The sequence below is a fragment of the Haliotis rubra genome, unplaced genomic scaffold, assembly GCF_003918875.1.
Source record: "Haliotis rubra isolate DU_JTF1 unplaced genomic scaffold, ASM391887v1 Scf1493, whole genome shotgun sequence".
Lineage (NCBI taxonomy): Eukaryota > Metazoa > Mollusca > Gastropoda > Lepetellida > Haliotidae > Haliotis > Haliotis rubra.
The window spans coordinates 134353-159022 of record NW_025765440.1 but is presented as its reverse complement, the minus strand read 5'-3'; the positions used below and the strand labels follow the sequence as shown (position 1 = coordinate 159022).

Sequence of the window (24670 nt, the reverse complement as noted above, 5' to 3'; positions counted from 1 at the left end):
CTTTGGCGTGACGAGCTAACGCTTTAACCGCAATGCTACCCCACCGCCCCTCAATGTTTTCAGGAGGTGACAGACAAACAAAATGTCAAACAAAATTGTTCTTCAGATGAATCAAAATCTGTTTGGTATACGAGGATAATAGATAATGCTTTAAATACCGTGAACAAGTGACTTACTTAGTCTTCCGGAGTGAGTGAGTGAGTGAGTGAGGCTTGAGAGGGGCGTTCGTCACAGCTCACTCACCAACCCTAATGTTGCAATGTGAGTGAATGCGTTTAGTTTTACGCTGCTTTTAGCAATATCCCAGGAAAATGTCGGTGGGGGGCACCATATATGGGCTTCACACATTGTACCCATTTGGGGAACCCGGATCTTCGGCGTGACAAGCAAACGCTTTAACCACTAGGCTATCCCACCGCCCCTAGTCTTCCGTTGACAGACCCTGCCTGAGATATACAATTTCACGAGCAGGTAACTCAGATGTGGACAAAAGAGCCTTCATCGCCTTGCCATTTCCGTCCTCTGGCACCAGATCGATAGCTTTACATCCATCTGAATCCTTTATGTCTCTGTCGGCTCCCTTGTCAAGGATTCGCTTGAGAAACGTTACATTGCCAGAATAAGCCGCCAAATGAAGAGGTGTCTTCCCTTCGTGATTTCTTTGATTCATTTTGGAAGTTCTATCAATCAAAGTCATCATATGGTCCTCGAAGAGGCTCCACAATCCTGAATCCAATGCCAGATGCAATGGAGTGTTGCCCTCACTGTTACACAAATCTGCATCAACGTTAGCTTTGAATAAGAACTTCACTACCTCATCGTGATCGGAGTACCGGATGAATACCGCATGTAGATATGTGTCGCCATCCTTGTCCCTGTCCCTTATACTTAGCCCCCTTTCTACCAGGAACTCCACCACTTCTGCATCACCTCTCTGCACTGCCGGATACAGCGCCGTTCTTCCATCCTCATCTCTTGTATTGATTGGCACCTTCACAGTGTCCACCAGAAACTGCACCTTTTCCATCGTTTCATTGACGGAACAGCAAGCGTAGTGAAGCACTGACCATCCGTCAATATCAACTGTCGGCTTAGCATGCATTTGATGCAGATATTTCAGTATGTCCAGCTCCCCAGATTCTGCTGCACGGTGATATGCTGTGACGCCGCGCTCATCTCGCTGATCAACATTGCATCCTTTGTTGCATAAAAATTTAAGAACATCAACGCTGCTGAAAAGGGCCACCGTGTGTAGAGCTGATCTCCCATCTTCATCTGTTGCATTAATGTCACATTTAGCAGCTACCAGCTTCTGAACCACGTCAAGCCTCTCAGCTTCCATTAACGGGGTTCTGGAATCCGGTGTACGTTTGTCTACAAGGGCGCCAGCTTCAAGAAGAGCTGTTACACATTCAACAGAAGCATTTCTCCCAGCAGCTCTGTGAAGAGGCGTTAAGCCCTTACCATCTTCCATGTTGACATCAGCTCCTTTCCGTATCAGTATCTTCACAGTGTCGACGTTGCCGTGTTCTGCCGCTTTAGTCAGAGGAGTATATCCGTATCCTGCTGATCTATTCAGTGTTTCACGGAGCGATGGAACACCCCCTATGCTATCACCAAAGTCATCAAGAAAATTCAGCAATAATTGAGTCTTCAGACAGCTGTCTCTAACCGATGCGGCTGCTGAATCGAAACAATCTGCAATGCCTTCATAGATTCCTTCTGTAATGGTAATATGTTCAAGGATGACTCGGACACACTCACTACCGCCATAAACACACGCTGTCTGCAGACAGTCCTTCCAGTGATACCTGTCCGTATCGTCCAGAGAGTGTTTATCAAGAGCTATCTTCAGAGCTACTGGATAGGCATGTCCTGCACACCTTGAGGTCAACTGAGCTACTTTCTTCTTGTCCTGGATAGGACTGAACAGTACTTGGAATACCTCCTCAAGGCTCCCTCGTCTCTCCTCCATCCATTCTGGATAGTTATACTCCTTGTTGAATCTCATTTCACCGAACAACCCCATAAGACATCGATAGCAAAGTTCCTGGACTCCGTCCGTCGACGTGTCTATGATTTTCCTGATCAGGCCCACGTTGCCATTTAGAGACGCCAAGAAAAGCATGTCCTTTCTATCTTGGAAATCCAACGATGAAATCAAATCAAGCAATCGGGCTGATGTAGCTGCATCAACGCTTTGGGAGGCTGAAAGAGCCTTCACACACGTCTCATCCAAAACAATCCCTCTGTCTAGCAGCATGTTAATAATATCATTTTGGCTTTGGTAGTTGGCGCAAATCATTACCTCTCTCAAAACAGCTTCTGGAATATTTGGGTTTTCAACAGAACATATTTAGCCAATGAGCCTTGCTTCATCACCATGTGTGAAAGGAGAAATGTATCGTGAACACAACATGAAGATCGAGCATATTACTTATGTCTGGATAGTAAGAGATGCTAGATGCAGTCGCTTCTCTTTTCCAATGTCTTCACAAACGTCTTGTTCCAATTTTGTTTCCAGGTATGGTCGAAAAGTCTTCGATCCAAGTAACGAGGGTGATTCAGGATCTCACTTCCATCGTTTGACAGAAGGATGTTTGTAATTCTGTCAGCAAGGATCTCGAAGTATTCTTTTGTCAAGCAAATCCACAACACCCTCTTCTTCAGTCTCCTTACTTTGTGTCCTCACCAGCTCAACGAGCATTTGTGCAGGACAAATTTTGATGCACATTTCTGGGTCCTCACCAGCCAGATCAAGGAAAACTGCATCGTGTATTGACTGATGCTGGAATTCAAAACCATTTTGAGTGCTTAGGAGATAAACACCAGAGAGAGTAGCAGCTTTACTTGCGATCTGGCCATACCCTGGAGGACCTGGAATATCACAGAATGTGGACAAATCCGCTACAACGTCACTGAAGTTTCTGTCTCTTCTTGATTTCAAGAGTTTGTGGTCAAGGAACCCTTTTTGAATCATCACAAGTAATAACACAAAGTAGCTCAGTGGCTCACTTTCCTTCAAACAGTCAAGGATTTCTTTGACACAAACTTGGGGGCTGCGGAAGAAGCTGACAGCTCTTGATGCTGGAAGTTTGTTTGATGCAAAAAATGCACAACACTGGGGAAAACCAAGAGATGTCTTCATGTCTGCAATTTGTTTCATGTCTTTCTCTGATAGCCTTACCTTCCTCCCGAAATATATCTCCATGATTTTCTGTTTCTCTGAAACCCTGAGTGAGAACTCGCCGTCATCCAGAGTGACGCATTTGATCCTTTTAAACAGTTCGTGTGTCTTCATCCTCTTCTCACACTGTGCACTGATCTCTGGCCTCGAGGTCAACACCAGGAAGATGTTGCCAAGCTCTACTACAGCGTTCATGATTTTCAGCACCTTACTCCAATCATCTACCTGGGATTGAAACAGGTTGGAGGATCCAAATATATCGTCAATGAGCACCACATATTGTCCTTTAGACTTCCCCACCGGAACGTCTTTCCACTGTTGGGGAAAGGACAGTAACAAAGGTATTCTTCCTGTGTCTTTTTCAATCTGCAACAAAAGACTGAGAGCAACCCTAGATTTCCCTGTACCACTTCTTCCTTTGATGAACACACATCCAGTGTTTTTCAGATGCTTCAAAGCTGTCCTTTCTGCATAGGTTGATACATGTTTGTCAGGATCCTCACGTTTCATCAGCATTTCTGTCGCATCTGGAAATAGAATAAAAATCTTCTAAGATCGTCCTAAACAGTTTTGTTGTGACCATCTCATCCAGCGAGTTATTTTTTGCTGATGGCAATTGGATGTATTTTGGTTCACTCTGACCTTTTATCTCTAAGCACATGTGCAGCAGTGAATGTGCAGCAGCTTGAGGTCCTACAGTCTATGGTGCTGCTTCTGATGAGTCGTTGGCCAGCTTGTATCAGCTAGGCGTTGATTGGGATCCCTGGTTCGGCCCCATGATGATACTGACTGTTTATGAAGTGTAGCTGAGCACTGGCATGCAGCAATTTAACAGCGGTGTAAAACCCAAGCCACTCAAATATCCAATGAATGATGTTGTGATTTATAATATACATATACTTACCTATGATGTTCTGCAGTGGGTAGTTTGGCGTAACTGAAACATAATTAAATCAAATAATCTACTGGAGCATTGCGTCACTGTATATGTTAAAATATGGTACTTGTTGGTCCCTGCCTGGTGCTCGGCATTAATGGGTACAACAAGGACTGGTCGGCTCGGCGTCAGTATAATGTGTCTGAGTGGGGTATTCATGCTTCACTTCGGCATGGTATCTCAGTGGGCTAGCACTATAAAACCAGTTTAAGTCTGGGCTAGTACAAGCAGCCGCACATACACATACACACGCATGCACGTCGTCATATGAGCGAAATATTCTCAAGCACGACGTAAAACCCAATTTCACCTCACCTCACCTCACCTCACATTGCAACATTAGAGTTAGTGAGTGTAACGCTGGGTTTAACGCCCTTCTCAAGGACATTTATGCAATATCAGGGAAGCCCCCCACAGGCATCAGCGAATGCTGTTCTGGCATACGGAGGATCATTATCAACATCCTGTCGGGACGCAACTCGTAATGGCGAAGTAGCAATCCATCAACCATTGAACATTAGGTTTAGGCTTTCACGTTATAATTTCTATCTGCAATGAACAGAATGATTTACGCTTGACCATAATCCCGAGTTTACACATAAAAACAAACGCGAATGCACTCAATGCAGTATTCAAAGGATCAGTACTTGAGATGAGTGCGAGAAGCGTGGTGAAAAGGAGAGAACTCTGACATTACCACTGATCGTCTGCTGCACTGTGACAGACGAGTCTTGGATGTTGTAAATGGATTTGCCATCAGAGAAGACCGCCGGCGAGTGGAGCTGTATGTTGTTAACTGGAACATCAAAGGTTGTAAGCAAACAAATGGTATTTATAATACTCAATCTTGTGAATAAAGTATTTAAATAAATGTAGTCTCTATACCCTCGGACTTATTGTGACGCCATATGGCTGAAATAATGCCGATGCAACGTAACATTTTAACTCACTCACCACTCACTCACTCTGACTCCCGTCTCCCCGACTATCTCACTCCCCTCGCCCCGTCTATCTAACTCCCGGCTCCCCGATTATCTGACTCCTAGTCCCGTCTATCGGACGCCCTCGCCCCGTCAATTTGACTCAACTCGCCCCGTCTATCTGACTCCCATCTCCCCGTCTATCTGACGCCCCTCGCCCCGTGTATCTGACTCATCTCGCCCCGTATATCTGACTCCCTTCGCCCTGTCTATATGACACCCTCGCCCTGTCTATCTGACTCCCCTCGTCCATCCTATCTCACCCCCTCATCCCGTCTATCTGACGCCCCTCGTCCCGTCCCGACTCCAATCGCCCCGACAAACTGAAGCTACTCGCCCCGACAAAATGACTCCCTTCGCTCCGACCACCTGACTCCCCTCGCCCCGACAAAATGACACCCCTCGCCCTGTCTATCTGACTCCCTCGTCCATCCTATCTCACTCCCTCGTCCCGTCTATATGACTCTCCTCGCCCCGACTGACTCCCTCGCTCCTACAAACTGAAGCTACTCGCCCCGTCCATCTGCAAACCGAAACATGAGTCTCATTAACCTGTTCAGACAATGACCTACTTTTCCGCCGATCCGAATTTTCTCGTGTGAAAGTGAAAATAGACATCACAAACAACTATGGTTACACTGATCTCCAATTCGTTGTTTCATAAGAAAGTGGTATTTACAAATGAATAACCTCGTATTTCTATATTTTATGGCGAGGTGTAGGCAGCATGACATTAACTAAGACGTCACAGACTGCCCCAGTTTGATGAGGTCGTAAAATAATCCACAATGCATCTGGCCCATTGGTTACACCTGTTATGTGTTTCGTGCACCTATTCAGTGTAGTTCTGTATCGCACAATGTGATTGATAGAATATCAAGTCCGTACAAGATCGCCAAACTTTTCAGCAGAGCCTCGTTTTGAGATTTCCACGATTTCCAGGCTTCTGTTTGTCAGTGCTCGTTATACGACAGTGCACGCTGCACTGCATGTTTGCAAGGATTATAAAGAGCGTAGCGTTACAATATACAAGTGCTAAGAAAGTATCAAATAATCCTGATTAATATTTATGTATCCAGTTAAATGAATGGGTCTCAAAATTCAGGACTGTTATTGTACTAAGTTGCGCAATAGGATGGAACCCAGTCAACAGGAAACGAGACTGTTGTGGAATCAATGTTTGACTTTCACCCTCGCTTCGTTCACACAACCCCACCTACCTGACCCACCAGTCCCATCCACCTGACTCCCCTCAGATAATGCTTCTGCTAGGGCAGGTACGACTTACCCGGATACCCGGGACGGGTGTGGTAATGAATTGAACCCGGTACCCGTCTCAACACACGGACCCGTTATATTCACGTGACTAATAGATTAAACAACGTAATATGTTATTCTTTCATGATTAAAAGGTTGTATTGTCTTTGAAGATTTAGACATAATTACAGTCACTTCTTTTGAATATAATACCTGGTTAAGAATAGAAAAACTCGAAATTTTAGCCTCGGAGCTGAAGAATATATAGCCATTTCTTGCAAATTTGATGTCAGGAATTAACATAATGGGTAACCGGGTAGGGCAGGGTAATAGGGATGGGAACCCAGATAGAAAATTTGGACTCGTCCTAGCCCCAGCTCCTACCACTAACACTGCCCTCTACATCCACGAGGGCAGTGGGGTAGCCTAGTGGTTAAAGCGTTGGCTCGTCACGACGAAGACCCAGGTTCGAATCCCCACGTGGGTACAATGTGTGTAGCCCATTTCTGGTGTTCCCCGCCTTGATGTTGGAATATTGCTAAAAGCGTCGTAAAACCAAACTCAGTCAGTCAGTCCACATCCACGAACACCTGTCTCTCCATACTATAATCATCGCTACCTTCCTCCCCTCTTCGCTGACAATGGTATTCCCCTCGCCCCTTCATTTCCGGGGAAATGTTCCCAAACAACCGTAACTTGATCCTAATAATTACAATGTGTCTAGAGCAAAAATACTGGTCCCAAACAACTTCAGACATTCTTCTTGTTATGTACACTCGGCCATAACCCAACCCCACAGCCGTGATCTCGGAACGGCTGTGACCCAGCCCCACCACCTCTCAGCGATCTCGACTGAAACTCAAATATATCCACAACTGACCTGAATCCGCACTGCGTGTGGTCACAGCGGACAGCTGACCTACAGGGACAGTACCAGCCTCAACCATCGCCATAACACCTGACTTTGTACCCGCCGACATATCTGACTGGCTGTGGGAACGTCGTCAGTTCACTGGAAATACCGATCTTTCTGTTTCACTGCCCGTCTGCCACAGACGGCCATATGGGCGCAATTTTACAAAAATTGGCGCCCGCGGCCGTCTGCCACAGACGCCATGGGCGCAATAACAAAACCCGCGTAGCAACGACTGATAAGGCCCTGTCGAAACAGTTTTGTTTTCGAAAGCTATTTTACAGTTTTGAGAGGGAAATATTTTGGTTACAAATTTAGAACTTTTGTTCTGCGGATCGAAAGTATACATGGAGACGTCTATCGATAATCACAACAGGTTGAACTCCGATTCTGACATTGGGGAATCTGCTGCGAAAACGAATATGTGAGTAGTGGAAGAAATAAAAACAAATAAGTGGGGGTAGCCTAGTGGGCAAAGTGTCCGCTCGTCACGCTGGAGACCCGGGCTCGTTCCCCCCGCGTCCCCGCCCTTGTTATTGCTGGAATATTGCTAAAAGCGGCGTCTGTCTCACTCACTCACTCCTGGAACGAACTAGAAACAAGCTGTTCATCTGAATATGCCTAGGTTGTGGCGACACAACTACAACTGAAACTGCACTTCGAGTAGATTCCGGGGCAAAGTCCCTGGCTTCACGTGATGCAGTACCAGCAAGCGGACATGTGGATGTGTCCTGCATGGCCTGTCCGCGAGTGTATCTTCGTACCTACATGGCATGCCGGTTGCTCATGAGATCTAAAACTAGTTTGTTTGACCCAAGTTCGAATCTTAACAGTTGTCGCGACATCGGTGGACTAATTATGATAACGATGATGATGATTACGATGATGTGGCTTTTGGTGTTGTTGTTGATGCTGCTGCTGCTGCTGCTGATGGTGATGACGACAAAAAAAAAAGAAAAGAAAAGAAATGGTTTTACGCCGTTTTTGCAGGATTTAGTCAATATTCCTACATGTTTTCTTACATAGAAAAGACCATTATGTTACTTCACATTGAACTGATAATTTAAGCTTTTTCAACGTGAATGCAGGATATGTACTTCACTGCTCCTAAAAAAGAATGACGTTCATTTCTTTTGTTTACTTTTTCTGACAAAGTAATATTACGATAATTTGAGCAGATGCTCAATTTGGAAAATGTTGGAGTACATTTCGAACGTGTGTCATGGTGATGAGCCTGTATCTGTCTACGTTCTAAAATCAATCTCCTCTGGTACTTTGCCTCTGATTTTTCAACAGATATAATATTATGGCTTTTGTTCAATTGCGCAGTTATGATAAGCACGCAACGAAAGTAGCCACGCTCGTTTTGTTAAAACTGCGCCAGTATCATGCCACTTTGTTGTCGCTGTGAACACATGCGTATGATATATTGGATATTGTGTTATCAATGACAGTATAAAAATACCACAGTTTAATTACACCTGTTTCGATTTTGGAGGTCACCCGTACTAAATATTTGGCACTTGAGTGTTTGAAGATCATTTAAGCCACAATCCGGAAAAAACCCAACCAGTGAATATACGATGGTGGCTGGTCATGAATGCAAAGTCACGATTATCAGATTCTGTTCCGTGTGCAGGAGATGTTTCTAGAAATAAACTAGTTTCAGAAACAGAAAGAAAAGAATATTTCCCTTCCAACATTGGACATAAACCTTTGCGTGTGTGAAGTCATTCACACAATGTATATATCGACAGAACGTAGCCAGTCATGTACCAATACTGCTTAGAAAGTACTGAAAACTAAATGGTACATATGGCCTATAATCACTGATTGAGGCACTAAACATTAGGGGTGGGTATTGCAGAGAATTTTCATATTGCGATATATTGCGATGCTGAAACATATATTGCGATATGTATTCCAATATATCGCAAGGATTATTTTTTTAACAAAAACTACTTATAATCGAGTTAATGCTTGATTATAAGCAAAAACCACAACAAAATCACTATGATTGATTAACCGTTTATGAAAACTTTTAATCATGACAAAAGAAAAATTTAATTAACATTTGGCACTAATGAAACAGGGAAAAGAACAATTCAAAAAACGGAAATATCCGAAGATTTCCGAGTGTTACGAAGTTTTCCGAATGCATGTCAAAATACCGGTTTTCGATCAGGGTATCGCAATACGTATCGTTTTCATGTCTGAACCGGTAAATACCGGTAAACCGGTTATATTGGGCAGCCCTACTAAACATGATTCATTCCAATATATTCACACTGTATATGCCTTTCTAAATGGTGTAATCTGAGAAAATGTAAAAAGGGTGAAGCATATTGAGATTTGAAGTCTTATTAACAACTGACACATCCATCCGAGCAGACCTATCGAGGATCTCAAGTAGAGAACGTATTGCTTATTGAGTCAGTGGGTTAGGACACATGGCGTTCCTCGCTAGTAACGCCGACGACAACCGGGTTCGAACCCGCTACTATAAAGCCCATTTCTGTTTTCCCTGCCGTGGTAATGCTGATATATTGTTAAAAGTGGTACCCCTCTCACAAACATATAAGATAATCCTTAATTCCAAATATTTCCTGTTCACCAATTTATGAAGGCTTCCTACATTCCGACTCTGCTCGCCACATTAATCAGGTGAGGATATTTAAGTTTTAGGACATGTAACTCATAACGTCCCCGATCCGATGCTGCTCGTGCTTGAAGACTTAATCTTCCTCAAAATCAGAGATCTCTTTACAATGTACCACATCAAAAAGAAGAGCGCCGAGGTGGTCGAGGGCTGGTTTTAACTTTGTGTTTATAATGATTTGTATGTTTGTCTGTTGCCTACAGCCGTACACAGAAATATTCCACCTATTCATTTTAACACTTCATATTTACCCGTTTTCACGAGAGGTTCAGTGGTCATTTAATAAACTTTCAGGACAAAAAAGGGGAGAGGGGTGCGCACCCTGCACATATATTCTGTCTGGACCAGACAATCAAGTGATTGACAGCATGAACATCGATCTACGCAACTGGAATACGGTGACATGTGTCAACCAAGTCAGCGAACCCGACAACCCGATCCCGTTGGTCGTCTCTTAGTGAGCCCCCCGTGAAGATCCGGGTTAGAGGTGAGGTGAGGTGAGGTGAGGTGAGGTGAGGTGAGGTGAGGTGAAATTGGGTTTAACGTCGTACTTGAGAATATTTCGCTCATATGACGACGTGCATGTGCGTGTATGTGTATGTGCGGCTGCTTGTACTAGCCCAGACTTAAGCTGGTTTTATAGTGCTAGCCCACTGAGATACCATGCCGAAGTGAAGCATGAATACCCCACTCAGACACATTATACTGACTCCGAGCCGACTAGTCCTTGTTGTACCCATTAATGCCGAGCGCCAGGCAGGGACCAACAAGTACCATATTTTAACGTCTTTTGGTATGACGCGGTCGGGGATCGAACCCGCGACCTTCCGCTCTCCGGGCGGACGCTCTAACCACTACACCACGGAGGCGGTCCCGGGTTAGAATTGATCTTCAGTAACCGGCCATGCTTTTCGTAAGAGGCGACTAACGGGATCGGGTGGTCAGGCTCGCTGACTTGGTTGGCACATATCATAGGTTCCCAGTTGCGCAGATCGATGCTCATGCTGTTGATCACTGGATTGATTGACTTGATTATTTACAGACCGCTGCCATATAGCTGGAATATTGCTGAGTGCGGCGTAAAACTAAACTCACTCACTCACTCTTAGTGAGTCTGCTGAAGAACAATTCTGTATATGTGATGTGAATTGCTTTTTTTGACTCGAATATTTACAGACAAACGTTATATATATGGAATATTGCTGTGTGCTGCGTCAAACAAAAACCACCCAACAAACAAACAAACAAACAAAAGCATTAATTTTGCTCACACTGACCTTTTGACGGAAGTAACGAGTGGTTTGACAAAGCAGATCAGATTGAATCGGGGGCCCTTCTAGACACCAGGTGGAACTTGACGAAATCCCTCGATTTCCCCGCCCATGACCACCTGGTGTCCTTCATAAAGAACGAGACCCGTGAAGATCAGGGTTAGAATTGGTCTTCAGTGAATGAGTATGGTTTTACGCCGCGTTCAGCAATATTTCAGCAATATCACGACGGGGGACACCAGAAATGGGCTTAACACATTGTACCCATGTGGGGAATTGAACCCGGGTCTTCGGTGTGACGAGCGAACGTTTTAACCACTAGGCTACCCCACCGCCCCTAGGACGATTGTGGCAAACGACATATGATGTTTCATTATACAAAGCTGTGTGTTTACAACTGATAGTAAATAAAACCTTTCCTTGTATAGAAGCCTATCTAAGTTTGTTTACTTTATGTCTTTCCGCTGTAACGTAATAGATCCTTGTGTTGTTAGTACGGTTCGATTTCCTTGTTTCTTTCTTATCTGTTTGACTAACTGACACTTTGAATTCAACAGCTTGTACTGAATACTGTTTGAAAAAAAACCCACTGCAATATTACACGGCTAGAGTGGGCGCGATTCTAACAAAACGAGCGTTACCACGGTCTTATTTTTTAGCCCCATTTTGTTCCAGTCAGTTCCGTAAAATCTGAATTCAGTTCCGTTTTGGTAGCAGGGAAATTCGAAAGTAGTTGTTAAAAGAAATCCGCCCCATAGTGGTATGGTATGCTGCTGGTATGGTATAGTATGCTGCTGGTATGGTATGGTATGGTATAGTATGGTATGCTGTAACTGGTAATGGAGGTAAGCAAAGAATCATGTCATTTATCCACTTATAGGTACTGCATCTGCGAAACACACATTTGTCCTATATGAGATTGATTGATTGAATGAATGATAGATTCATTGATGGATGGATTGATTGATTGTGTGTGTGAGGTTTTACACCCGTCTTAGCAGCAATATTCCAGCAATATAACGACGGACGGGGGACGCAAAAATGACTTCACACATTGTACCCAGATAGGGAATTGAACCAGGTTAAACCGCCACCATGATGCAGGTTTATCGCAGTTTTGGACAATTTCCAGCTATGAGGGGTGCCAACTTGATGGGGCAGGGAACCCCGGAGTGATGCAGTTCTCACAGGTTTATCACAAGAGCAAGGGAAATGTGAGAAATCTACAAGCAAAATCGGCGCCACGACTGTAGATTTCCGGTGCGTAGACTATGTAGTAATGAAAATTATATATCCACCATTGAAAATCAGCTCATGATCATGCAGATGACGTCAAATGTTGTTCTTAATCACTCAGGTATATGCCAGTCAGGTGTTGGAAATATATGTTTTTGAGGCAAACATGTGATTGATAGTATGAACATCGACCTACGTACACTCAGGTTATGATGACACATTACTAAGTCACTTATTGTGATCCCCCAATCCTCAGTTTCGCCTGTTGTCGAATTCACTTGATATTCACTAAGAATAGCAAAAATAGATGCTCCGTATGTTTTGTCAAAACTGCGCGCTGTACCTCGTACCGAGCAGGTGTCACACAAAGCCTAGCGCATCTGAACTGTGTACCTAGCAGACAAGAGCTATGGAGCTGGTTGCCACTTCGTCGGGTTGTTCAACTGTCAAGAAAATGCGGGCAGATTCAGGTCATATGTGTTGATATTTCTTGAAATATGCCGTTAGCCATTTTAGCTTGTATTTTGAGTATTTGTGCGTTCGAGTCCGGCCAATATGTGTTCAGGCATGCTCAGACGTGAACTGGCTGACTTCCGGTCATCGTGACATCTAGTGAGATAAACATATGCAGACGCATTGACATGCTGGCTGACTGACTGACTGAGTTTTGTTTTTACGCCGCTTTTAGCAATATTCCAGCAACATCACGGCGGGGAACACCAGAAATGGGCTTCACACATTGTGCCCATGAGGGATTCGAACCCGGGTCTTCGGCGTGACGAGCCAACGCTTTAACCATAAGGCTACCCCACCGCCCCTTGACATGCTGGCATCCAGACAACCTGTAATATAGACATATTGGCATCTAGACATACTGATGTCCAGATATTTTTACCTCGGGGCGGTGGGGTAGCCTAGTGATTAAAGGGGTCACTCGTCACGCCGAAGGCGCGGGTTCGATTCCCCATATGAGTACAATGTGTGAAGCCGATTTCTGGTGTTCTCCGCTGCGATATTGCTGGAATATGTTAACAGCGGTGTAAAACTAAACTCGCTCCCTATTCCGACCACCGGCCACGCTGACATCTTGCCACACCTATATACCTCTAGCTATGCTGGAATCAAGCCAAACTGATCTCTACCCATGTTGGCATATACCCATAGCGAAGAAGCATATTCTGACCCTGAATATCCAGACAACCAAATATACCACCAGACACACTGAAAATATATTAGCTGAAATTCAGTCTGTCCTGAGCGCTGCATGTCAATGGTTGGATCCTTTGGTCGCGTCTTTCCGAAAGATGATCAAAGATGGTGTTTATTGTCACTGTGGCGGGCATCGTAGAATATTCTTCATATATAGAACATGTTCAGAAATGACAACATGCTACTGAAATGACAACACGCTTTTGACATGCTGACGACATGTTACTGAAATGACAACAAGCTGTTGACATGCTGACAACATGCTACTGAAATGACAGCATACTACTGACATGGCAACATGCTATTGACATGACAACATGCTATTGATATGACAACATGCTACATGAAATGGCAACATGCTACTGAGAAGGCAACATACAATTGACATGCTGACAACATGCTATTGACATGCCAACATGCTATTGACATGCTGACAACATGCTACTGAGTGGGTGACAGTATGTTGACAACATGTTAAACACAGGTTAGGAATAACGATAACAACATGCACCTGACCTGTTAACTCTTGACTCTTAACGACATTAAATGACATGCTAACGACATGCTTATGACAATACCGTGTCTCGGAGAAGGTAACGACATGTTTACAACCTGCGACACACTAACCGTTTAGACATGCTGAAGCAGCATAATCATGATATCCTTACTTTCCAGCCAACAACCTTCAAGTGGAGGCCCCCCGTTGTTTTGTCTGACGGTCAAAACGTTTACAACATCCAGGATTCCACCGTCACCTTCCAGGAAACAAAATGTGGTAATTCCCAAACTGTCTATGGATACATTTCTCATAATATTCTCATATTCCTTGCCATAAATAGTTAAGCCATCGATAGTGACAAAAATCCAATTAATATTCCATCAAACTGTAGAAAACATGAAGAACCTGAAAGTACTTCAGAAAGGGTTTATTTAATGTAAATTATATACACATTGTACAATGGATTATATGTATTCATTCCAGAAACACCAAACTACCCTTTACAGAACATCATAGGTAAGTGTAACTAATGAGTGAATGAGGGGTTAGTGAGTGAGTGAGTTTAGTTTTACGCCGCACTCCGCAATAGTCCCGCTATATGGCGGCGGTCTGTAAATAATCGAGACAATCCAGTGATCAACAGCATGAGCATCAATGTGCGCAACTGGGAACCGATGACATGTGTCAACCAAGTAACCCGATCCCGTTAGTCTCCTCTTACGAAAAGCATGGGTTATTGAAGATCAATATTCTAACCCGGACCTTCACGGGTGGAGTGTATGAGTGGGCTTTTACATGGTCTAATTAATACTCCATAATTATCACGGAAAGGGGGGGGGGGGGGTGTCACCAGATATTGACTTCATACATTGATCCCATTTGCGACATTGACCGTAATGACAGAGGTAGAGACAGCATCGTCATAGCATCGAGCGATATTACCTACTCAACACTGCCTACTTAGGCTGTTATTTGCGTGAACAATACGGTGAAAAGAAATAGAATTTCATTGGTTTATGGTACAACATATTTCAAGTGACCGTCAAGGTTGAAACTGATGTATCTGAAGCTGAAAATGGACGTTAAATACAATACGACAATAAGGCACTGCAACTTCATTGCCAAAACAAAGTGGTAATTGCACGAAGTAAAATTGTCGTTCACAGTATTTTCCTTATTGCAGTACTGATTTGGCGTCCATTTTCATGGTCATACCACGGTTTTAATTCGTGTCAGCCATGTAGGATCTGGCGTCCACATTACATACCTTGTTATAAGTTGTATGCTTCTCTCGAGGGTAATACGGTCTGATGTACGCCTTTTGTAGCAGTGTCATCCCTCGCCGTTCGATGTACGCCTCTTTGTAGCAGTGTCACCAGAGCCGGTAGGCGAGGGATGACGCTGCTACAAAAAGGCGTACATCAGACCGTATTACCCGAGGGAGAAGCATACAACGTATTTATCTTACCGCCATGTTAAATGTACAAAACATCATTTTATTTGATGTTAAAGATCGCGACCGACTGTATGACATGCAAACAAAATGGCGTCTGCCTCTCGACTGAATTTTTAGAATCAGTGAAACATATTCTGACAAGCATAACACCGCTATAAAAATTGTTAATTATGTTTAAGCTGAGTGTGCAAACCACTCAATGTATAAAATAGCTTAAATAAAGCAGTGAAAGTCGGTAAAATAAATGTGTACAAAGTGAACACAAAAACAGCTGATCGAACGGTTTTCGAACTCCGGGCATGGCATGCATCATATTATGACGTCATACGATTGTTAGCGCTTCCGCTTCTCGGCGGAGAGTTTGCCGGTTACCGTGGCAGCGGGTAATATTTTTTCCAGTTGTCACCTTCCTGGGAGGGGTGACACGGAAACCGGTTAAAGCGTCTTTGACCAATGAAATTAAAGTATTTTACATGAAGGTAAGATAAGAGACAGTGTTATATGTTGTGCAACAGTGTTACAGCTGTTATGCATTGTATCTGTGGATTAAGTATGGGGCTGTTGTGTGCTTGTATAGACTTGTGATATATTTAGACAATTCTAGAAGCTTCCGTCATATTCTGACCCACAGAATGTTATAGAATGATCTGGAAAGGGATGTATAGGCCTGAGTCCAGAATCATCTGCCTGAAAGAGGTATATAAGGGGAGCTAGCTATCTTAAGCCATAGAAGACCACCATTTTGTGTGATCACTCTATACTCTGGGCCACTCTCTGTGTAGCCCTTTCTTTCAAGCTGAATAACTGTTGCTGAGAGGGAATATTAACCTCATTGTCTTTATGGCTATAATCACTGTTATTTTATTTTATTAAGTTTATTACCTTTGTAATTGTACTTTACATATTGATACCTGTATCTTAATTTGTATTGATTTGTTGATTTAGTTATTTTATTTGTTGTTTGTTGGTTTAAAACCCAGTTCTTCTCCTTTTTTTTTTTTTTTTTTTAAAAATTCAGATTTTAATCACATCAAACATAAAAAAGACTTTTTAAAAAAATATTTTTATTCATTTCAGATAGGTATACAAAGACAGCGAGTACACGACTCAGTTTTTCTACTTAATATTAACTTTCAGTTTGGCAATCAAAACGTAACAACAGTCTTTAGCCAGGTATTCATATATGTATCCCTACTGTTACATAACTAGCATGACAAGTTTGGTGAAAATCTTTTTCAGGATTGCATCAATAATAATGTCTGTGCAAAGGAATATCCTGTCTCGACTATCCTTAGAAATAGAAGGAAATATCTAAACTAGATCATACACCAAACTCCACACATCCAGTCATTTTAGACAACTCAAAATTGTGTATTTTGAGCATTTCTGGCGTCCATCCTGGATTTGACCGCCATATTAGAAACATATTGGAGATAAATTATCTTAAAACAGAAGTATTATAATAATACTCAACATTTTTTCGATAATAGCTGCAGCAGACTCCAGTCCTACAAAGGCGGTCATTTGACCCTAAAACCCAAACTAATCACTAAATATAAATATTGTATTGTTCCAACTTTCATGCTTTTAGCTCAAAGTGCTCAGTTGTGCTCTATATTGAAACTTAGCCGCTGCCCTTATAATATTTGGAGATATTAAGGTGGTGGTTGTGAGATTGCGATATATCATAGATTACTGAAGGAGAGCCTTAACGGCTTTGACATTCTACAACAACCAGGTGATGATATATTATCAGTAGTTTAGGAGTGCATTCTTAATTTCCGGCTGAGGACGTTAGTCAGTGGACTTTCAGTCTCAGTTTCATGGTGCAATGTGGGCGAGGTTTCAGTAACCCGAAGTAAGGCCAATATCCCGGAATATAACGTCTATCTGTCAGTATCAACGTGAAAGTACAATGTGACAGTGCATAAGGTATGTGTTTTCCCACACAGGAAGAAATGTCATTGCACATGGCAAACACACACAAAACACACACAACCCCCCACCCACCCCCTCTCAATGAACATTGATGACTTCAACACTAACTAATGGAATCGGGTAGTCAGCCTCGTTCACTTGGTTGACACATGTCGTATCACAGTTGAGTAGAGTGATGCTCATGCTGTCGATCACTGGATTGTCTCTTCGAGACTTGATTATTTACAAAATGATTTTAAATGTCTGAAGAACAAATGTCTGTTTACCACGACAGATCACAAAAGAAAAATCTTCAACTATAATCTTCTCGATTTGATCATGAAAGCTTCCTTAGATGCATGCCATTGCATTTTAACATCTTCTTTGCTTCTATTTCCAGATGCGACAGAAATGCTGATGAAACGTGAGGATCCTGACAAACATGTATCAACCTATGCAGAAAGGACAGCCTGGAAGCATCTGAAAAACACTGGATGTGTGTTCATCAAAGGAAGAAGTGGTACAGGGAAATCTAGGGTTGCTCTCAGTCTTTTGTCGCAGATCGAAAAAGACACAGGAAGAATACCTTTGTTATTGTCCTTTCCCCAACAGTGGAAAGACGTTCCAGTGGGTAAGTGTAAAGGACAATATGTCGTGCTCATTGACGATATATTTGGATCCTCCAACCTGTTTCAATCCCAGGTAGATGATTGGAGTAAGGTGCTGAAAATCATGAACGCTGTAGTAGAGCTTGGCAACATCTTCCTGGTGTTGACCTCGAGGCCAGAGATCAGTGCACAGTGTGAGAAGAGGATGAAGACACACGAACTGTTTAAAAGGATCAAATGCGTCACTCTGGATGACGGCGAGTTTTCACTCAGGGTTTCAGAGAAACAGAAAATCATGGAGAAATATTTCGGGAGGAAGGTAAGGCTATCAGAGGAAGACATGAAACAAATTGCAGAGATGAAGACATCTCTTGGTTTTCCCCAGTGTTGTACATTTTTTTGCATCAAGCAAACTTCCAGCATCAAGAGCTGTCAGCTTCTTCCGCAGCCCCCAAGTTTGTGTCAAAGAAATTCTTGACTGTTTGAAGGAAAGTGAGCCACTGAGCTACTTTGTGTTATTACTGGTGATGATTCAAAAAGGGTTCCTTGACCACAAACTCTTGAAATCAAGAACAGATAGAAACTTCAGTGACGTTGTAGCAGATTTGTCCACATTCTGTGATATTCCAGGTCCTCCAGGGTATGGCCAGATTGCAAGTAAAGCTGCTACTCTCTCTGGTGTATATCTCCTGAGCACACAAAATGGTTTTGAATTCCAGCATCAGTCAATATACGATGCAGTTTTCCTTGATCTGGCTGGGGAGGACCCAGAAATGTGCATCAAAATTTGTCCTGCACAGATGCTCGTTGAGCTGGTGAGGACACAAAGTAAGGAGACTGAAGAAGAGGGTGTTGTGATTCGCTTGACAAAAGAATACTTTAAGAATCTTGCTGACAGAATTACAAACATCCTTCTGTCAGAAGACGGGAGTGAGATCCTGAATCACCCCCTCGTTACTTGACGAAGACTTTCGACCATACCTGGAAACAAAATTGGAGCAAAGCGTATGCGAAGACATTGGTAAAAGAGAAGTGAGTTCTTCAAGCATCACATACTACCCTGACATTAGTAATGTGCTCGATCCTCATGTTGTGTTCACTTATACATTTCTCCTTTCACACGTTGGGATGAAGCAAGGCGCGCTGGCCAAATACATTCTATTGCAAAGTTCAAACATTCCAAATGCTGCTTTGAAAGAATTTATGATTTGTGCTATCTACCAAAGTCACAATGACGTCATTAACTTGCTGCTGGACAGAGGGGTTATTCCGGGATGAAACTTGTGTGAAGGCATTTTCAGCCTCCCAAAGCATTGATGAAGCAACATCGTCTCGATTGCTTGATTTGATATCAACCGCTTTGGAACGATTCCAAGAAAGAGAAGATGTCCTGTTCTTGGCGTCTCTGAATGGAAACGTCGAATTGGTTCGGAGAATCATAGACGCATCTGGAGATGGAAGTCACGACCTTTGCTCCCGTGGTCTTTCTGCTTTGTTCAAGGAGATGGCAAATAATCCAGAATATAACAATGTTGAGTGGATGCAGAGGAGACGCCAGAGCCTCGAGGAAATACTCCAGTTGCTGTTAACACATCCCAGAGATGGAGGAAGTAGCTCACCTGGTTTATAAATGTGCGGGACACGTATGTCCAGTAGCTATGAAGATGCTGCTAGAGAAATGCACATCTCACAATGTTGATGTCCACAACTTAAAGGACTGTCTGCAGATAGCATGCGAGGCCGGAGGTGGCGAGTGTGTACGCATCATCTTGGAACATCTGACCGTTACAGAGGGCACGTATGACAACATTGCAGACTGCATATGTCTATCTGCACAATCAGTCACAGACAGCTGCCTAAAAATTCAGTTGTTGATGAATTATATTGATACGTTTTGTGCAAACATTGGAAATGTTCCATCACACAGCCAAACACTGAATAGGATATTTGGCGTATTTACACCACTGACTAGAGCGTGCGAACACGGTAACCTCGACACTGTGAAGATTCTGATACAGAAAGGAGCTGATGTCAATCTGGAAGATGGTAGAGGTTCTACACCGCTTCATACTGCTGTGGGTTTGGACAATTTAGCCTGTGTTACAGCTCTTCTTGAAGGTGGAGCCCTTGTAAACAAACGTGTACCAGGTTTGCAGCCTGTCCTATTTGCTGCAAACAGGCTTGACGTGGTTCAGAAGCTGGTAGCTGCTAAATGTGACATTAAGGCAACAGATGAAGATGGAAGATCAGCTCTACACACAGTGGCCGGATTTAACAACTTTGATTTTCTTAAATTTTTATGCAACAAAGGATGCAATGTTGATCAGAAAGATGAGTATGGCCTCACAGCGTATCACGTGGCAGCAGAGTATGGGGATCTGGATATACTGAAATATCTGCATAAAATGCATGCTAAGCCGACAGTTGATGTTGACGGATTGTCAGTGCTTCACTACGCTTGCTGTTCCGTCAATGAAACAATGGAAAAGGTGCAGTTCCTGGTGGACACTGTGAAGGTCCCACTTGATACAAGAGATGAGGATGGAAGAACGGCGCTGTATCCGGCAGTGCAGACAGCAGGGTTGGAAGTGGTGGAGTTCCTGGTAGAAAGGGGGCTGAGTATAAGGGACAGGGACAAGGATGGCAACACCTATCTACATGCAGTATTTCTAAGGTATGAGAAGTCCACCCATGATGAACTGGTGACGTTCCTTTTCAAGGCCAACTTGGATCCAGACTTGTACAACACACGTGATGGAAGAACACCACTGCATCTGGCATTAGATTCAGGACTGTGGTATTTCTTTGAAGACCATTTGGTGACTTTGATTGACAGAACTTCCAATATCAATCACAAAGATTCCGAAGGAAGGACGCCTCTTCATATGGCAGCATACCGTGACGCCAGTTGGGTTGTGAAGCGACTCCTTGACAAAGGAGCTGACAGAGAGATAAAGGATTCAGAAGGATGTAAAGCTATTGATTTGGTGCCTGAAGATGGAAGTGGCGAGACGATGAAGGCTCTTTTGTCCACATCTGAGTTACCTGCTCGTGAAATTGTATATCTCAGGCAGGGTCTGTCAACGGAAGACTAGGGGCGGTGGCGTAGCCTTTTGTGTCCTGAAATACCGACTCCTGAAATTATACACAGCAAACAGGGTGCGTCTCCAGAAGTTACAGCAAGCTACGGTTATAACGAACCTAAGTGATCACGTATTCTAGTTCGATATAACCGTAGTTTCTTGTACGCAGTTTCCCGGTTGTTGTAGCCGTACTGCACTGTACTTTGAAAAGCATCAAAGAGATTCACACTTGTGCAACGCTACAAAATGGGGACAGAAAAATATATCATCAGACTTTTGTCAATTCAGCCAGTGAACATTTGACATTTGTAGCTTGACAACAGAAATGAAATGTTAACTTTCATTAAGGGACAAGCATACGCAAGCAATGTATTCATAACTTCTTTCTAATAGTGATGCTAGTTTCAAGTGCACGATACAAATTCGAAAATGGACTTACTGGTCCAAGTCGAAATCGACTAAACCGAACCGAGTGTAGATTAAACATTGTTTGCAGACTGCCAAGGCATTTTCTACGCACATACACGTGTCCTCGCCACCAGAGAGAACAGCCAGGAACATACTTGTTCAGTCGTATCCTGGTTTATTACCCACGTGGTCAACGTATGGGTAGTTGCATACTTATCTCGTACGTCACACGATTGCCGTATCGCGTTGACCTGTGTCGTAACGACTTGACCTGAGATTCTAACGATTTGATAGGATAACCGATGACCTCTCAATTAGGTCACAATCTGACGTAACTACTTTTTCATTCATAACAAACACGTGAATTCATTCTATCTACAACTTAAATGCATTGTGGGAATGTAAACATTGCGAGCATTTGCCGTGTCGCTGTTTAATTGTGAGTCGAAATGAGACATTATATCCGTCGAAAAACATAAACGCAATGTTTCCACCAGTGATGTTAGCCAAGTGAAGCAGTTGCAAACCAAGAAACGGGGTGCTACGGAGTAGTTTACTGTAGGAGGCTGTACGAGGCGATGACAACTGACATTCATAGTGACGTCGGTTACCAAGGCAGTGACGTCATTACAGTGTGACATCATGCAAATACTGTACTACAGTACAAAACTCTTCCGCAACCTCTTTATGAAACCGGTTTCGGTTTGAAAACATAAAAATAACAGAAAATACGCTATGTTTTCAATTTAATGCATGTACGACGTGGGTAATAAAAAAAATACCACACTCGGTCTCATTACATACGAATTATACGAAACTCGTGATCTTCCTATGGTATCGACCTCGCTTTCGCTCGGTCAGATACCATAGGAAAGGACACTCGTTTCGTATAATTCGTATGTAATGAGACCTCGTGTAGTATCCTTTATATCTCGAACAGTTTTGGGCCGAGTTGTAGCTTAGAGATATCCTGGAGATATCCTGGCATCCAAAATACCTGAACAGCTGCCTTCCCTGAAGCTACTCCTCGGTTTTTCACTGAATATCTTCTCGGACTATCACCTTTCTCGAACAATCACCTTTCTCGAACATTTTGTAATATTATGTTACGTCCGAGGTTCATTAAGTCAAAAACAGCTTGTCACACTCGCCTCAATCGTGTTAATTCACTTCTTGGATATAGTGAGTAGCGTCATTAGGTTTTGATATTGAACGTTCAAAGTCAAATCAAGTTACAGATATCAAGATATTTCGATCTGGAATTCGAGATAAACGGTCACATTTTCAGTCCATGTAGTTATATTGTGAAGCGGGAATGGTTACGAGACCCCGAATTTCAAGAGTTGAAATTACATTTTTATCGTGCGGTCCCAGAGTATGGAACTTCCTTGCGCAGGAAAAATCTTAGGGTTTATGTCATCTGAAGTGACATCTGCATTTGTAGGTTATCGATCTGTTGTTCTCGTTGCGTTTCAAATTGGCGTTGTAAACCATGTGAAGCTGACCTTTCTCGTGATCAACTCTCGTTATTCCGAGACCAGCAGTTTACGGAAAGGGGCGAGTGGTGACGGTTTTACCCGTTAAGTGACCTTCAAGAAGACTCGTTCCTTGCGATTGTTTAGAAAATCGTGGAATTGAATCGTGAATTGTGTTGCTTAATTTTAAAGTTTGTGATAAGGGTAGGACCACCAACAGTGATAGATTGAAATACCCACATGTGCATTTGTTTACATAACAGCTCTCATTTTTCCAACTGAGTGTTATCTCTGACGATATTGGGGGCTTGCTTTGTAGATTTTACGTGTACTTTCCGACTCTTTTGTATAATGTCATTACAAACAGATACGAGTTTCTAAACAATATATTCATATAACTAATCAACTTTAATCTCAAATATTGTTCTTACAATTCACTTGTCTGGGGATATAATAGTCTGACGCTTAATATTTTTTTCAGAGTATTCATTTCAAATTCCACTAGGTGTTAAGCAACAGGGATATTACAGCTGAAATAAAATGATAGCTTAATTGTCTATTCATGAAAAAAGAATCCCATTTGCAATTCTTAAACCGTATTTATAAAGATTCATACGGGAATATAAGGTGAACAGTTGGTATTAATTACGGTAGAATATTTGTTTAACATATCATCATCACCATCACCATCACTATCACCACCATCATCATCATCATCATCATCATCAGCAGCAGCAGCAGAATTGTTTGAACAAATAATAAATCCTTTAAAAAGAAACAATTAGACACTTAACTGACTTTGGGCTTTGAATTCTAAACTTCAACTTTGAATTGTGTAATTATATCTCAACATCCAGTTTTCACTCTTTGTACATAGGTGACAATAAAATATTGGTATATGTGCTTTACAAATGATCACTATGTTGTTAGTTGTTTTCTTTTATAGTTTACGAAAACCCTTAATTCAATACATCTGTTGGTATTCTAAGTCTTTTCACAATAGGGGCGGTGGGGTAGCCTAGTGGTTAAAGCGTTGGCTCGTCACGCCGAAGACCCGGGTTCGATTCCCCACATGGGCACAATGTGTTAAGCCCATTTCTGGTGTCCCCGCCGTGATATTGCTGGAATATTGCTAAAAGCGGCGTAAAATTAAACTCCAGTCAGTCAGTCCGTCTTTTCACAATAATTGAAGGAACCCTGTCCGAATAATGTATTCCGCCTATTTCACGGGGTTGAAACTGTTTTAATGAACACAACCGCCTCCGTGGTGTAGTGGTTAGAGCGTCCGCCCGAAGAGCGGAAGGTCGCGGGTTCGATCCCCGACCGCGTCATACCAAATTTGTTGGTCCCTGTCTGTAGCTCGACATTAATTGGTACAACAATTCAAGGACTGGTCGGCTCGGAGTCATTATAATGTGTCTGAGTGGGGTATTCATGCTTTACTGCGGCATGGTATCTCAGTGGGCTAGCACTATAAAACCAGTTTAAGTCTGGGCTAGAACAAGCAGCCGCACATACACATACACTGCATGCACGTCGTCATATGAGCGAAATATTCTCAAGCACGACGTTAAA

At 42.9% G+C, this 24670-nt stretch overlaps 3 protein-coding genes and 1 long non-coding RNA gene across 4 annotated transcripts; 2 read left to right on the top strand and 2 right to left on the bottom strand.

Moving 5' to 3' along the window:
• Positions 1–421: 421 nt before the first annotated feature.
• Positions 422–2263, bottom strand: LOC124270046 (serine/threonine-protein phosphatase 6 regulatory ankyrin repeat subunit B-like). The gene has a single exon (XM_046705069.1). The coding sequence runs from the start codon at positions 2261–2263 to the stop codon at positions 422–424; it is 1842 nt and encodes a 613-aa protein (XP_046561025.1).
• A 348-nt stretch (positions 2264–2611) lies between these two features.
• Positions 2612–7390, bottom strand: LOC124270045. The gene is made up of 4 exons (XM_046705068.1): positions 7242–7390; positions 4822–4920; positions 4092–4124; positions 2612–3714 (listed from the first exon to the last, which is right to left on the bottom strand). Exons 1-4 carry the CDS (start codon positions 7339–7341, stop codon positions 2612–2614), a joined length of 1335 nt encoding a protein of 444 aa, XP_046561024.1. The 5' UTR covers positions 7342–7390.
• A 6957-nt stretch (positions 7391–14347) lies between these two features.
• LOC124270043 lies at positions 14348–18063 on the top strand. Its single transcript, XR_006896663.1, has 3 exons — positions 14348–14424; positions 14632–14664; positions 17922–18063. It is a non-coding gene; the product is annotated as an uncharacterized LOC124270043 (long non-coding RNA).
• A 1667-nt stretch (positions 18064–19730) lies between these two features.
• Positions 19731–21224, top strand: LOC124270044 (putative ankyrin repeat protein RF_0381). The gene has a single exon (XM_046705066.1). The coding sequence runs from the start codon at positions 19731–19733 to the stop codon at positions 21222–21224; it is 1494 nt and encodes a 497-aa protein (XP_046561022.1).
• The last annotated feature ends 3446 nt before the right edge of the window (positions 21225–24670 follow it).

Bases quoted from the DNA above. Each gene is read 5' to 3' on its own strand.
- LOC124270046 (XM_046705069.1), bottom strand. From the start codon at position 2,263: ATGCTGCTAGACAGAGGGATTGTTTTGGATGAGACGTGTGTGAAGGCT.
- LOC124270045 (XM_046705068.1), bottom strand. From the start codon at position 7,341: ATGTCGGCGGGTACAAAGTCAGGTGTTATGGCGATGGTTGAGGCTGGT. The intron at 4,921-7,241 runs GTCAGTTGTGGA...TTGATGTTCCAG, and splicing joins CACACGCAGTGCGGATTCAG to TTAACAACATACAGCTCCAC. The intron at 4,125-4,821 runs GTAATGTCAGAG...ATTATGTTTCAG, and splicing joins AGTGCAGCAGACGATCAGTG to TTACGCCAAACTACCCACTG.
- LOC124270044 (XM_046705066.1), top strand. From the start codon at position 19,731: ATGGAGGAAGTAGCTCACCTGGTTTATAAATGTGCGGGACACGTATGT.